This window comes from Chinchilla lanigera, unplaced genomic scaffold, assembly GCF_000276665.1.
Source record: "Chinchilla lanigera isolate Chin_1 unplaced genomic scaffold, ChiLan1.0 scaffold00103, whole genome shotgun sequence".
Taxonomy (NCBI): domain Eukaryota; kingdom Metazoa; phylum Chordata; class Mammalia; order Rodentia; family Chinchillidae; genus Chinchilla; species Chinchilla lanigera.
This window is the reverse complement of record NW_004955504.1, coordinates 4382314-4398880: the sequence shown is the minus strand read 5'-3', so window position 1 is coordinate 4398880 and position 16567 is coordinate 4382314. Positions and strand designations below refer to the sequence as shown.

The 16567-nt window shown below is 47.9% G+C and overlaps 1 protein-coding gene across 1 annotated transcript in view; it reads right to left on the bottom strand.

Annotated features, from left to right (window-relative positions):
* Positions 1–9916: 9916 nt before the first annotated feature.
* Srd5a1 (steroid-5-alpha-reductase, alpha polypeptide 1 (3-oxo-5 alpha-steroid delta 4-dehydrogenase alpha 1)) overlaps positions 9917–16567 on the bottom strand; it is a 28056-nt gene continuing 21405 nt past the window's right edge. The window contains exon 5 of the mRNA XM_005407066.2: positions 9917–11782. Within this exon, the coding sequence (XP_005407123.1) occupies positions 11716–11782 (67 nt within the window). The 3' untranslated portion in view covers positions 9917–11715. The remainder of the gene's footprint in view (positions 11783–16567) is intronic.

Below are 16567 nucleotides of genomic sequence, written 5' to 3'. Positions count from 1 at the left end.
TGGTTTCACAGTGGGGAAGGAACCAGCCCAGACTATTGAACACTTTTCAACGAAGTAGACACTAATTAATTTGAGATGGTTTTTCCGTCCACATGCAGACTTTAGACCAGATGAGCTAGATGTTAAGAAAGAAAGGAAATCATTATCTCACTGAGACAACCAGCTTGCTTTTAATTCTATCAAAATGAAGAAGTTAAATTTAGCTTGTACAGTATTCATGCAGACACCGGAATTAACATGTATCTTAAGGTACACAACTTCAGCGAGTAACCCAAAGTGTAGTGGCTCCCACGTCTCCTGGAAAACTCACAGTTGCACGGACAGGACTGATGTACAGAAAACAGCGGACAAGGCCAGTGGCCCCAGTAATAATGCCATAGCCAGGAGCTTGACTGTGACCCCTGAGCTATTTCCTTCTCTAGCTTGACCCTGATGGTTGCAATTGTTTGCTTGGAGGAGCACTGCCTGGAGGAAGGAAGTACTCACAGCAGGACGGCAGAGCCAGAGGCTGGAGCGGGTCAGTCCGAGAGCATTACCAGGAGCTGATGACGCTCAGTGAGTTGGCCAGTTAGTTTCTAGGGTCCCTAGTGACACACAGCTCCAGTGACTTTGCTCCTGAAGCATTAGGAAACAGTGATCACACTATTTACATCTATAAAGTTTATCTTTCAGCCAGTATTCTTCCAGAACTCAGGTTAGATTCTTCCTAAATCCACCAAAACAGGTGGAGCCCAGTTATGAGCTTCATCTGCCTCCTCATTCTGGTCAAGCTACAATTCCTGTTCCTTGAGAGATGAGATGTCTTCACTTTGTTTACATTTGCCTTGGCCCAAACAGCCGTCGTCCACCGTGGCTTTTCCTTAGCCCTGAATATTACATAGAGTTGTCCAGCTATTTCCTCCATAACACAGTTTTAACAATTTACATCACTCTTCCTCAGGCAGCTCAGTAAATATTGCAGAACTCATTCTTCCAGTAATAGCGAAGAACCTATGTTTCTAGTACAATGCAGAAAGGGGTGTGATTTCCAGCAATGTGAAGTTAGGGCGTGCACCAGGAAAGAGGTACCCGTGGGCGCCTCTTCTCTCCTGTGGTCTGCAAGGACACAGCCGAGAGAGAGAGAGAGAGAGAGAGAGAGAGAGAGAGAGAGGCGCTGTCCTCCTGCCTTTCCATTCAGAGCAGAACGACGCCGCCTACTGGCCTAGCTTCCCGGAGAATATGAGTGGCAATGCCTCGGGTCAGTGCTCAACGCCCTCAGCCCCATACTGTCCCTTTCAGTCCCTCTTGGCCTGTCTTGTTTCCCTACTGTGCGGACCCCTTCCCCTCTCCTTTTCAGTGGGAGAGAGGATTCCTGTGAGTGGAGCTGACCTCTTTACGTTCTGCTTTGTAGCTGTAGATGGGCACCTGTCCATTGGCCCACACATATCCCAACAGACCACTAAATGCGGAGGAACACTTATACATCTCCATCAGACATATTCTTTCATGTAAAAATTGGCTGCTTTAGGGGAGGCAGGAACTGAAGAAGTTACCTATAATATTTCATCTGTATTCTATCTGACAGATGAGAAGCTTTTGCCAATGAAAGGTGAGCATTCCGAGACATTGCCCTTGACTCAGTCTCCAGGGTCAGAAGGGATATAAATGTGACTTTTCAGCTCCATTTTCCTGAGAAGAGTGGAAAATGTCATTAAAAAAATAAAGCCTATGAGAGTGGTCCGCTTTCCCAGTTTCTAAATTGGTTTACGGTTGATTGATAGTATTCATTAGATTTTAGATCTCATTGCTATGGAGAAAGTTCCAGAAGTTCAGAATAACTGTTTTGCTGACTTAGCATTTCCACTTATTTTCTTCTGACAAGAAATTTATTTTTATATTTCTGACAGTTTATTTTTCAAAAATAAATCTAGAAGTTTACTTCAGAGAAATAATTATTTCGATGCAATTTCTCCACGGTCACATACCGTCCTTATTTTATTTCTAAGCAAACTGAAATTTTGCAATGTGCCACATAAAGTTATATTGTGAATTATTTGTCCAAAACAGGTTTTCCCCTAGGAATTTCACAAGCTGATGGTGAGGTCTGTTCTTTTTAAAAATTTATTTTTATTAATGAAGATGAACGTCATACAATATTGGGTTAAATGTGGCCTGCCCACACACGTGTGTGTGTTTATCACGTCCACCACCCTTACCCTCCCTCGCGCACTCTTCCCATTGTTCCATTCCTCTTGTCTAACAGCAGTCCCCTTCCTACTTTCGTTCATTTTCCTCGATTCCACGTGTTAGGGAAAACACGCATTGCTCGTTGGAGTCTGGCCTACTTTACTGAGCATGTTCTCCAATTCTGCCCATTTTCCTGCAACTAACACAATTCCATTCTGCTTTACAGCTGATCAGTGCTCCAATGTGTACATGCCGCATCTTTTTATCTGCCTGTGTCTGCCTAGATGTGTATATGCCACATCTTATTTATCTGTCTTTTGATGGGCACCTTGGCTGGTTCCTAATCCTGGCTATTGTGAATTGTACCACAATAAAGAAAGGCATGCAGAGGTCCCTAGAATATGAGGACTTTAATTCTTTGGTTGCATACCAGGAGTGGTATGGGCCAGATGATAGTTCTATTTTTAGTTTTGTGAGGCATCTCCTTATTAATATCGATAGTGATTGTGCTCTATTGTACCTTTCTGCCCACAGTGTGGAAAGGTTCCTTTTCCTTGCGTCCTCACCAGCATGGATTGTTCTGTGTTCTTGAGATGGTAGCCACTCACTGTAGTTTTCATTTGAATTTCACGCTGGCTAAAGATCTCAACAGTTTTTTATACACTGTTCAGTTCATTTGCCTACTTACTGGTGGAGCTACTTGATTTTTTTACTGTTGTTTTGAATTTTTTATATAGTACATTCTTGCTGTTAATTCTGCATTGTAATAGTAGCTGCAAAGAGCTTCTCCCATTCTGTAGGCTGGCTCGTCATTTTGTGGGTTGTTTCCCTTGCTGTGCAGAAATGCTTCAGTTTGATGTAGTCCTCTTTGTTGATTCTTGATACTATTCCTAGTGCTATCAGAGCTCAGTTTGGGAAGTTTTGGCCTATGCCTATGGATTTCAGTGTTTCTCCTATGGTTTGTTCTAGCCATTTCAGAGGTTTTGGTCTTATACCTAGGTCTCTGGTCCATTTTGAACTGATTTTTGTACAGGTTAAGAGATTAAAATCTACTTTCAATCTTCTAAATCTGGATATCCAGTTTGTCCAGCACCATTTTTTTTTTTAGCACAATTTTTAAAAGAGGTTGTCTTTTCCAATGCATGCTTTTGGCTCTTTTGTCAGGTAGACAGCTGTAGTTGTGTGGATTTGTTTCTGTGTCATCTATTCTATTCCACTGGTCTGTACTGAATTTTGTACCAGTGCCATACTGTTTTTGTTACAGTGGATTTGTAGTATAATTTGAAATGCAGTATTGTGATGTCACCAGCCTTTCTATTTTTGCCTGGGATTTCTTTGGCTACTCTAGTTCTTTTGTGTTTTCATATAAACTTTAAGATTGTTTTTCTAGTTCTACGAGGAGTGTTTTGATGGAAGGTCTATTGAAAATGTGCAAATTGCTTTTAGCAGTACAGCCATTTTAACAATATTGATTCTGCCAACCCATGACCATCCAGATCTAAACCCTAACATGCCCCGAGCCTAGACATATGAAACAACATGTGTGTGTCCTCTCAGGGCCTGTAGTTCAGGAGCTGGGCTCTGCCTTTCCCCAGGCCTAGCAGAGTGAGCTGGGCTGTGGTCTCTTCCAGGGCTCGCCTGGGGAAAGGGTTTGTTTCTTCACGCACATGGCTGCTGGCAACATTCGGCTTCTGTGGTCCCTGGAGTGAAGGCTTCCCTTTCTTGCTGGACATCTGCGGGAGCCAGTGCTGTTCCTCGCGTGGCGCTCTCCGTGGGGAAGCTCACAATCTGGCAGCTGCTTCTCCATAACCAGCGAGAGAACATCTCTCAGATGACAGCCACTGCCTTCACACATGCCGTCATCACACACACACTCCATCACCTTTGCCACGAGGCGATCACACTAGGTTGTGAACACCAGGATGCAGGGCCGCCAGGACGCACACAATAATGCATCTTATCATGGTGTAAAGTCACGCTAAGAACAGGACATGAGGAAGTGAAGGTGCCCGTGGACTGACAAAGATGTCAGTGAGTCAAGACCACAGCACAGCAGAGCATCGTATCAGCGGGTGGACTCAGCAGGGCATGATGCCGAGCTGGGCACACCGTGCTGCTGTGTTCAATAGGAGGGCCGAGGGCACCGATAATGCAAACATTTTTAACATTTGTCAAGTTCATCCCTGTGGCAGGGTAGGAAATCATTCCAAAGGGTGCTCTGCTGCTCACAGCTGTTCCAGGTTCTCCATGCTGTAGGGACTATTTCGTTTTGCAAACAAGGAAGCTGAAATGCAGAATATTTAAGTGGCTTGTTCAAGTTTGCAGAGATACGCAATTTTGTGGAGCCGGGTTGTGGGCCAGTGCTTTTAAACACGGTGTGTCCTCTCGCACTAGTGTCACTCTGTGCTAGGTTGGAGACCGAGGGTGGGGGTGGAGCGATGGGGGAGGGGCCGGCTCTAATTCAGGATGTGCGCGTGTTCCCTGAAACTCTTGATTCCCTGGGAGCCTGGTGGTTTGTGTCTGACACTGTTGAGCCACAGGAGGAGCAGCAGGGAGAGGTGTGACCCGAGTCAGGAGCCGGGCTAAGCCACATACAGGTGCCTAGACACCTGTGGGCAGAGTGCCCCACTGGGACAAGAGGTCTGTGCTGTCTGCAGGACAAAGGGGCGGTCATCAGAGAGCCTGGCCAGAAGCAGTCAACAGCAAGATCCAGCATGGTGGCCAGGATGGAAGCAAGGCACCTTTCCTGGTGACGAATTTGGCTGAAGGTGCTAAGGTGGGGTCTCCGGGGGTCAGCTCTCCTGGTCTCTCACAGCAGCCCCAAGCATCTCCAAAAAACAGCAAGATGCCCGCTGATCCTGGAAGAGTTCGCCTTATTTGCATGATATCTGATGTCCACACTGCCAGCTGGGGGTTTCTAAACTACTGGATTTCATTGCTTTTGGAATCTGCATTGTGTGAAGACATAACTCATGTCAGTCTGAGAGTTACAGGGCCTTTCTCCGGCTCCCACAGTCACAGGGTACAAGCAGGCATCAGGGAGAGCTTGGGGTCCAGCTGGCCGGCACCAGGGCACTGCCTGCTGTGACACCTCCTCAGTGAGGGGGCTGCTGAACATCCAGCCCCTGCAGCATGGCCCTCTGGTCTGCGACATCCAGAGGCGGCTCCCAACGGGGCAGGGTGTCTAGGGATGGAGGCTGTGTAGGCTGACTGTGAGCCTGAACACACCTTTTCTCTTCACAAACTGAGGTCTGTGGGCATTTGTTACAGACCTGAAAGCTGACCAGCACGCAGTCCAGCCTGCACGTACCTGGGAAGGAAGCTGCTGGAGGATCTGAGAGGGGCTGCACTGTAACGAGGGTGTGCTTGCTGCCAACAGCAGGTCATGGGTGTGGACACGGCAACTCCGGTCCCAGTCACTCGGTGGCACACAGAAAGATGGCAGGCCATAGTGCCAACAGAGGCCAGAGCCAGGCAACTGCTGACCCAGACCCTGTGAGGGGCACACACTCTGTGCCTTGCTTTGATTTGTGCCATTTTTTTGACCTGACACTATTTTTGTCACTTCTCTGTCTTCCCAACCGGGTGCCGCACACCTGGGTGTTCACACTGTGGGTTGAGCAGGTGCATGCACACTGGCCCAACAGCCAGGACAGGGGCAGTTCTGGTCCTGCTGGAATAGAGTTTTGTCTGCAGCATGGCCGGCTGGTCCTGCAGAGGGCAGAAGACGCCGGGTGGCGTCTCTCCCTGAGGTCCTCTCAGAGGACTCGGCAGAATGAGCCTCAGCGTCCAGCTGTGAGCTTAGTTTGTTTTTTTTTTTGTTGTTTTTTTTCCGGTACCGGGAATCAAACTCATGACCTTGCACTTGCCAGGCAGGCGCTGTGCTGCTGAGCTAAATCCCCAGCCACAGCTGTGAGCTTAGTGGTGGATGAATCTACTGTGAGTACAGTATCCCCACGGTCCAGTTGCCTTCCCCCAGCCCCGCCCCTGAACACAACGTGGGGAGAACATTTCAGATCTAAACCGTGACAGTGACAGACACGTGTTCATGCAGCCTCTTTCACCGGGGGCAACTGTGACAGACGTCGTGTGAGGGTCCAGGCTCTGCTGTCTTGACAGGGTTCTCACTAAAGCATGGGGTCCCTACCCTGGTTTTCTCATTGAATGAGAAGTGATATAGGTGATTTTTCTATTGAGCAAACATGTTCTGAACTTTAGCTAAGTCCTGAGTTCCCTACCAGGTCTTGGGGTGGGTTGGGGTGGGCAGGGGACCTCAGCATGCTGCTGCCTCCTTCAAGCGCAGGCAAGGGCAGCATGGCCCAAAGGAAGTGGCAGAGATCACGTGAGAGTGTGGCGTGGTCTCTGGGGCACCAGCAGGCATGGGAAATTGTAGTTTCTGCACCTGGCATGAGGTCCGGGCAGCATGTTGGGAAATGCCAGAGTTTAATGGTCCTAAGATTTCTAAATATGAAAGAATTTGCCTGCAGAAGATGGGAAGAACAGCTGAACCTCTGAACATGGAATGAGGTCGTCTCTACACCGTGGTTGTTTACTTTTTATGTTAGCAAATCAGTGCTCTTTGCAAATACTTAGGAAGCAAACCTTTAATACCGGAACCATTTTGCATGTGGACACCAGCCTCCTGCTTGTGCTCACTTCCTGCTTTGTCAGGTGCTGATTTTGAACCTGATAATCAGCCTCAAACACTGCCTTCACCCATTCTGCAAACACTGTGCCGGAAGGTCCTACAGTCATCCTGTGATGGAATGCTAAGGCACGTTGTAGAAAATTAACCACAATTACTCAAGTCTCTTTCACTATGACTTGGAAAAGACTATTTTTGCTTTTTTCAAATAAAAAATATACGGTATTCTTCCCTTATCTAAGAAGGATACCTTCCAAGACCCCCAACAGATGCCCCAAACCATGGATATTACCAAACTTTGCATGTACAATGCTTCTTCCTACTCACAAAGTTTAACTTATAAATCAAGCACTGCAAGATATTACCAACAATAATATAATGAATCAATTATGACAGAAACTAATGCAATTACCAGCCTCACTCTTCTTGCACTTGGGACCATTATTAAGTAAAATAAAGGTTACTGGAATCTGGGCCCTGTGAGTCTGCAGAGTTGACCTGATCATGCAGACAGTGATTAAGTAACACCTGCACAGGTAGTGCATCCAGAGTGGATACGCTAGACAAAGGGATGATTCCTATCCCAGGTAGGACAGAGTGGCATTTCCTTATGCACCACTTCAAGTTCAGGAATTGTTTTTGGGGTTTTCCATTTAATGAGTGGACCGTGGTTGACTGTGGGTTAACTGGAAGCATGAAAAGCAACCCCATAGATAAGAGGGGTTGCCGCGAGGTGAGGTTCTTATTAGTGAAGGCTGTGTTCTTAGTTAACAGTGCCTGCTTCCCTTCCTGAGTCAGGCATGAACTTTCCCTGGAGAACTGCCATTTAGAGAAAAACTGTAGTTTTATCAGGTTTAAAACTACTGAAATAAATATAACACTATTTAATAGATGTAAGTTATTGGTATTAGAAGTATTGAAAAAACTTTGGATTTGGGGATCTATTCTACTTAGACACCACCAGCTAGGCCTCCTAAGGGACCTCAGCCTGAGATCTTTCTTGTAAAACGCCATTAAATCAGAACTTATGCTCCACCAATCAGAAGCAGTCAAGATGCTTATGTAACAGGGACTTTCCAATGAGGTGGGCCACATCAGACCAGAGAGACCAGTCAGGTGTTTGTTCTGCTTTACTTTTGTGCCTGTCCTGTAAATATCTCCGTCTTCTTTTTTTCCGCTCGAGATGGAGATTCTGAACCACTTCTGGCTTGGTGGTGCCCACTTCAGGAATTGTTTTCTCTAGTAAACTTATAGTGCCCCAGTTTAATTTTGGGCAGAATGAGTTTTCATAGATTTCAATACAGCATCAGAGTTATGTGACGGGCTGCTGGGTAGGTACAGGCATCCCGTGGCTTGGCTGGTGTCTCCCCAGTGACTCTGTGATGTTAAGCACCCTGGCATGTGCTTATCTGCCATTTGTGTGTATTCTTTGGTGACATGCCTGTTTAGACCTTTCACCCATTTCAAGACATTATTTTGGAACAGTTCATTACAGTAAGTCCTCGACTTACAAAAGAGTTCCAGTCCAGGGGGGGAATGTTTGTCAGTCAGGCTCGTTCGAAAGTCCAACAAACTGAGTCTTATATACCTTTGACACAAATACACAAGGTAAAGCATAAAAAAACCAAACACACACACAAATACTGCAAAGAAACTTTTACTTTTACAGTTACCTTAACATGAGGGTGCAGTACAACCAGCATCTATGAGACTGCACGGAGTCACCCAACAGGAAGCAAGTTAACTGCAGGAGGGAGAGGAGGTGGGAGATGGTGAAGCACCGTCCACAGTCTTTTCACTCTGTCCAATCTCTTTTCACTTTTGTTTCCATGTGTACTGCTCTGGGCTTCCTAGCAGTCCCCGCCCCGACACCCCTGCTCCTCCTCTTGCTTCTGGGCACCCCGGGCTGATTGAGCACTGCATGGTGAGCACCAACAGCACAGCTGTGACGATGTCTGGCTGACCTGAGAGTTACTTCCATGATTTGCTCACGTCTATGAATGTTCACAATGCAAGGTCCGTTCGTATCTGTGAAATGGTATTTGCAACTCAAATGTTCCTAAGTTGGGGACTTAGTGTACTGAACTTTGAGAATTCTTTCCATAATGCAACTTCAGGGACACGGAACATCCCTATGTAAGTGAGATACTGTCAAGAACTGTAGATCATCATACACTGGAACACTACTCAGGGTTGTGGAGAAATGAACTGTGAATGTATGTTTACAAACCTATTTGATAACGGTTTTGTTTCCACAATTTGAAAAACCTTCCTCTTCTGTCCTTGATGTTTTCTCTAGAAGCGCTGCTTTTCTTTCCTGATGCTGGCTTTCAAAGATTCTGGTGATTATTGGTCACAATTTACTTTTTATTTTTTTTTTTTTGTCTCTTTGAGACAGGGTCTCCCTATGCAGTTCAGGCTGGCCTTGAGCTCATTTTGTAGCCCAGGCTGCTCTCGAACTTGCAGTGGTCCTCCTTCCCCCTGCCTCCCGAGTGCTGGGATTACAGGCGTGCACCACCACACTCGGCCACAATTCACCTTTGGAAAAAGGCCAAGAAAGCTAAGTACAGGCCGTGGCTGTGGAAACCATCACCCCAGGCTTCCCTGCACCCGGAGCCAAGGTAACTGGCCTGGATGGAGCATAGGCCCTAAAGACCATGTGAGACCTTCCTGGGGGTGCCGACATCTAGCCCCTCCTTAGGGAAGGTATGCTCCCCCACCCTCCCTGCTTCCTCCTGGGAATGTGTGTACAGCTGATCTTGGGACTGCGCGTGCGCATGCTCCCTGTAGGGAGCAGGAATGTCGCAGGCATGGCCATTCCACTTAGTGTCCTCATGCTGAGGCGCTCACTTTACCTGCACCTGTGCAAGCCCTCGGGCCGGAGCTGTCACGCAGGCTGGCACGCATCCCTCCGCCTGCAGTTCCCTGGAGGGGCTCCTCTCATCACCTTTGGGCCTCAAACCTAAACACCTTCGCTAAAACAATAAACAAATGTGCTATTCCTTCCAAGGAGTCATAAACAAAAAATCCACCTAAGGGTGAAGGGAGGACAAGTGTCTTCATTACTTCTCTCATTGCTGAGACAAAAATACACAAGACCCAAAGTTAAAGGCGGAAAGGTATATTTAGCTCATAGCTTGTAGAAGTTTCAGTCCATCACCAGCTGGCTTCAAGCAGGGCGGCTTCACGGAGGAACACTTCACAGCGGACAGAAGTTAGCAAAGCAGGAAGGGGCCTGAACAGCATCTTTCTGTCCCCTTTATTTTATCCAGACTACCGGGGTTAGGGTGGTGCTAAACCAATCAGTGCAACAACTTAGTAATCAGACACCTTTATTCCCAGTATTGCACCAAGACTCGGTCGCACACTCTCGATCCAGCCCCCTCTGAAAAAGCCCCACCTATGACATGAGGCTTTGAGGGGACATTTAGGCACAAACCGTAACAGCAGGGGAACGGGAAAAAAAGAAGAAATAACACACACTATGTACAGGAACAAATCATGAATGTGATCATTATGTCTGACAAACATGTCCTAATAAAAAAATCCACCTTGACTTAGAACACTGGTAATAAGAAAGATAAAGCAGAAATTTAGAAATTAATACAGACGAAATTACCGAAATGGTCACTGCCATTTCTCCCACCTCCTGGAAGACTTCAGAAGCCAGAGCATGGCCCAGGAGACCTCAGGACCCCGGACTCAGCGTTGCGCTATTGGAGGCCTCCCCTCCTTAGGTTAAGCAGTGCATTTTATGACAGCCAATTACCTCCGTGGGCCCTGGAATACATCAGCGGAAACACAGTGTGTGGAAGACTAGAAAATAAGAATCGAGGCCTAACTGACCTTCCCAGTGGACACTAAGGGGGAAACAGCAAGCTGTGCTCCTCTGACCACACGCAGGCATGCTGGCCCGTTGCAGGTTCCAGGCAAGCGTCAACGCAGCTGAGAGCCGGTTGTTTCCCTGGGCACGTACTATATAGATAACGGCAGGCAGATGAATCTTGGGCTACTCTAATTGCTTCTCCGGTGTCTAAGTGAATAAGCAAGGCGAGCCCAATGCTCAGGGCTCTCCGTCCACTAGAGGTCAGAGCACCTGCACTCTAAACTGACTGTGTCTTTTTGTCTTTCATCCTTGTTCACCCCTATCAGGAAAAACTCAAAGGCTGGTTTCCTGCAATACAGTTTCATGAGTTTGCTTTGTAAAATTGTGAGATACTCGAGTTTAAAAAATTCTAGTTTCATCCAAAGGAAGAAAAAAAAAGTACCACCACAGAGCGTATTTAAGGCTCATGCTCATGGGAAGCGAGCCAGGCACCAGGCTAGGAAGGCAGAGCAGCTGCACCTTGGGGCCACCTGAGGGTCCCTCACAGGAGACTGGGCAGCTTGCTGTTCAGGGGCAGCCACTGGCACCCACCCTACCCTGGTCACCTCTTCTGAGACCTGGCTGGGACCAGTGCCCGATGTCTCTGGCAACTTAGCAAAACCCTGTCTCAGAATAAGGCATGAAAAGGGCTGGGTGTGGCTCAGTGCAAAGGGCCTGGATTTAATCCCTGGTACCACACACACACACAGAAAAAAAAGGCCTGTAAATTGTTCCTGTACGCACTTTGCTATCCATAGTCAAAAAAGGTAAACTAGAAATGAAAGACATCAACAGTACTAAGTTCTGATGGTTCAAAATTCCGGACCACTGATGTGGCATAACCCTTCAGCCTGCTTTTCACTTTGATTAATGTATAATTAGGTAGTGTACAAATTTTACTATGTAAAAAAACTCCATTGAGCCTATCTGGAAAACAATCAAGAAGCAGGAAAATTATAGCGATCTGGCTCATTTATATGGTCTCCCACAGAAGGAGCAGCAAGACTTCCAGATGAAGACCGTCTCCTTGATGACACACTTAATACAAAAATGGAATTATAACTTTCCGAGACTTTGGATAATCTTCAAACTTCTCAAGGTACCACCTAAAACAAGAAAATTTTAAAGAAAGGAAATTACTTTGTCACTTCAGCACTTTATGGACACTGACCAAAGTGGTAATATTTTTCATTATAAACGAATACTGAGATTTTAAAAGTAGTAGTAAAAACTCCAGCATTTCAAATACCGAGTTCAGTTTTACCCGCGTTATGGATAATGGCAGAACCTGAAGTGTGATTCAGACCAAGTAATCCACGGAGTTCATCTTTCTCCTGGGAAGCAAATTGCTGACCTGTACAAGGCACTCATGAGCTCCCTCCCCACTCCGGGGCAGTGCACAGCCAGGGGAGGGGAGGACCTGGCCAGCAGGCATCGCCTGACCCCTTCTCTGCCCCGTGGATAACTACAGCCTGACCCAGGGTCTGGAGAGGGCCGCCAGTCAGGTCTGGTTCCCGGGGAGCGTGCAGGAAGGAGGCAGAGTCGTCCGGGGCAATGCAGTTGGTGGCATCCACAGTTCTGCCCACAGCCAAAACAAACAGTATTTCCAGTTTTGACATATGAACAAACTTGCACTCATTCGTTCTGGTGTGATGGCCAATTGGGAAAGCTGGCAACTAAGCAAATGGAGTAAAAGTTGGAAATAATTTGAGGCCAGGCTCAGTGGCTGGCACCTGTAGCCCCAGATCCTCAGGAGGCTGAGGCAGGAGGATCACCTGAGTCCAAGAGTTCAAGTCCAGCCTGGACAACTGCACGAGACTCATTTAAAACAAAAAAAAAAAATTGGGGGGTAAGATGGAAAAATAGAAAAAAAAAAAAAAAAAAGGAGCTTCTGTAAGCACAAAAGAATGCTAAATTATGTGCTCAGGACTAAAGTGCTATTGAACTGTTGTTTCATTAGTGTCAGTCCTAATTCTATGATGATAAATGTTTTTGATGTTTTAACAGAAGGATATTTTTGATGTTTTCCTATGGAGTTGTTTCTATTACTACTGCATAGTTTTTTTAATTAAATAGTATTTCCTTTCCCTTTTGTCTAATTTTTATATGCTGCTAAACATATTTTAGATACACTGTGGTTTGTAAACTTCAGTCACTACGATGCGAATTATCATCCCCTGTGGTGGGAAAAGCTCCGCAGGGAGGCTGCCGAGGTACACTCTTGCACTGGACCTGGATGACTTACTGTACCGCAGACTGGACTTTGCAAAAAGGACATGTAAGTCTCCGTCGGCTCAGGATGTTAATTTGTAAATTCAGCAAGTCTGATTTTTCTACAGATAGTATAACATTTGAAATTATTGTCTCACGTAATTTTTTTCCTAAAAGGATTTGCATGAATATGTTGCTATGAAATCATTAAATAGATGAGAAGTCATGAAGGAAGCAGCCAGCTGTCTGGTAACATGGCAGAAGCGGGAAGCCAGCAGCTGCACGTGAGCGGGCACAACCCTGCTGGTTTTGGACGTGTTTCACGCCGCAGCGCTCCGACAACGGCTTCTCACAGGCCGGCCAGCCCGCTGCACTCACTGCCCACGCTGGCCTGTGGGCCCACAAGGCAGGGAGAAGACCAGTTTCCTACGTCGGTCAGGGCTTCGGGATCAAGTGTCCCCTCCCTCTGCCAGCAAGGGCCAGCGATGCTCCACGAGATAAGGGTGCCCACTGCAGTGTGGCCACAGGCAGCGGCAGGTGGCCGGGCATGTGCAGGGGCGCCACGACCTGTCCACGGCAAGCTCCTGACAGCTCCTTCGGGCTGGCTAGGAGGCAGCCACCGTCACAGCCGCGGGGACAGCGGCCGGCGCCTCTCCCAGCAGCCACGCATGGAAGACTGGGACGCAGCCTGGGGTTCGTGCACTGCTGGGGCCGGAAAAAGCACTAGTGTTGTCACGTCTCCCGGGAGAGGAATGCACGCCGGACAGGTTGTTTATTTCAGGGCCCCCGTTATTCCCCTTCTAGGTATCTCCTCAAGAGTTAAGGCATTTACTACACTGATACATGCATGGCCATGTGCAGCAGTACAACTCACAACAGCTGTACTTTGGAGGCCTCTGCACTCACCAACAGGTGAGCAGGTGAAGGAAATGTGGTATCTGCTCACAGCAGGGCACTGCTCTGCCACACAGAAGGGTCAGCTCGAGTCATCCACCCACAGGAAAATGGATGCACCCAGGGACGGTCGTGTTCCGTGAACTACATCACACACGAGCTTAATTCTGCATGGTCTCTCTTATATGAGAAACCCAAAGTATACATAAAGAGCAAAATGCAAGATAACAGGAAGGGGAGGGTAGACCTTTTGCAAATGGGAAGGAGACCCAAGAGCTGGGGTGGATTAACATGCTATGTATGGGTACCAACTCCGCACGATCAATGCAACCATTATGCACCACAAACATGTGCTAATAAAAGTAACTAAAAATCCATTTCACAGAGACAATTATATGGGAATACAATGTTAAATGGTAAAATTTTTCTCAATCACTGAAGTCACAAACCCACCTCAGGAAATGATGTTTTAAGATATATACTTTTTAAAAGGGCAAACAGCCTTTCTCTGCCTAGAGCTGAAGCAGCCTTAAGGTGTGGCGAGGGCCGACTCCAGTGGGTTGCCTTGATCCGATTCCTTTTCCCCTCATCTGTTTGAGGAAAGCCCCCTGCGCTGCATCAGATGACGCTGACTTCTAGGCCACCTTCAGAGTTATTCTGGGACGCAGTTGCTGCTCCTGTGACTCCCACAGTTTAGGGTAACATGGTCTCCCTTCAGTGGCCTTTCAGGACACCGAGGGACTGTGTGCTTGCTTTCTGGGGCTCAGAAATCACGCTTTCTGCACTCAGGTCTGACGAGCAGCATGGGAGACGGGCGCGGTGGGTGTAAGGGGGCCTCCACAGAAAGAGTCTCATCCCGTCTGTCTCTCTTTTCCCGTCATTACACCATCAATCACAGCGCCCTGAAGATGCACCGGACTCTTCCTGAATGGCACTGAACAGACAGGTGAGCTCTGTTTTCACTTCCACAGAGCTCCTCCAGGTGACTTCTGAGTTTCAGCTTCCGGCCTGGATGGCAGACAGCCCGGCCCGGGTCCACGGCTGCACATGCGCTGCAAAGCCCGCGCAGCCCGGCTCCAGGCGGGGGAGGAAGACCCCTCCAGCTCAGAATTCCTGTAACTTTCGCCCTCAGCAGCGAATGTGTGTCAGCAACCTGTCATTGCCCACCTAACACCTGAGCTTAACAATGCAACTGATTATGAATTTAAATACCGCTTGTTACAGAATTCCCTTGTCATGCAATATTGTTTTTAGAGCATTACAATAAACACGTAAAAGGAACAGCCCTATGGAGTAGGTTTTTCTTTTGGAATCAGTTTATTGATAGTCCAGTTAGGTGGGCTTCTGTGGTCTTTATTCAGTGGGTACCACTCTACTATAAGCCAGGATAAACTGGAGTCGTTTGTGGGAAAACAGATTCACCTTGGGACCACCATGTTCAGAGAAACAGATCCGGGCCCGCGGGGACACAGGCTCTCCTCTGGGGAGGGGGAATCCTGTCTTCCACTTGTGTATGTTTCACATTCAGATGTGCAGAGGGACGTTCCTGCTCTCTATTTTCCTTTGAGAAAACATCTTGACGACACTGGGCAGGCTCTTGAATCTTCCTTCACCCACTCTCCAAAGTATCAGTGCTATTACACGGGTTTCTATTATTAAAAACACGCCATTATCTGCTTTTTCACATGAAATAGCACAAATGTGAAGATCAGCACCTTTCTCAAAGGTGTTGACAGCTGTGTGGAGGAGCTTGGACCCCCGGGTCCTGGCCGTGCGGGCTGGTGACAGGCTCGGGGGAGGGCGGAAACCAGGACAAGGACTCCTCCCTGGTCAAGGTTAGCAGGCTCTCCCACAGGCGCTGGGACACAAACCCTGCCTGTTCTATTCGTTTTCTGAGACTCTTACACATAGGTAGTGTTAGTACTGAACTATATTATTAGCATTTGATATTAAACTACTAAGGTACTATTCCAGCCAAGTCACCTAGCAGAGGAGAAACCTGAAGCCTTTGAGAATCAGTCACTGCTCACGTTCCCAAGGCTCTGTCAGTGTGAAATGCAGGAAGTCCGGTGTGCTGGTTTCCTGTATCTATGGGGCCACAGCACCACAAACTGGTGGCTTGTAAGAGTAGCGACTGACCCTCTCCCAGGAGCAAGCATCCAAGGGGGACTGCTAACTGCGGGCTGGGGCCAGCATCCTTCCTCGTCGAGGCCCAGTCCTCTGGTCTCTGCCTCCTGTGTGGTGTTCTCTGGAGCGCACTGGATTCAGTTCTCCCCTTTCGGTGAGGTAGCTGCCCACGGCAGTGCGGCCTCACCCTAACCTCACTCTCACGGCACTCCTGCCTGTCAGGGCGCGCTTACAGGCATAGGAGACAGCAGTGACCTTTCCTTCCAGGGACACAGTTCAGCGCCTCGCGGGCAGTGACTCCTGACAGCCCACGTTCCCGGCCACTGTCAAGCCTGCAACTGCTGTTCCCAAACCTCAAACAGCAGCTCTGGGTTCTCACGGTCCCGGCACTCTCTTCCTGCCTGAGAGTGAAGACACAGCGTCCCTGGCACACCAGGCATCTGACGGAGATGCAGGGCACCCGCCTTGCATCTCACCCGTGTCCGCGCTGTGGGTGTCCACCAGAGACCCAGCAGTCAGGCTTTCCCTGCTCCAGCTCCAAAACAGATCCCCAGATCTCTCCATGCAGGAAGAGGCAGGAGGACGCCTAGGTATCTTTTGACTTTAAAAGGTTTGTACTTTTCCCACTCTACCAATCTAGTGACCCTTGGAGGTTTTTC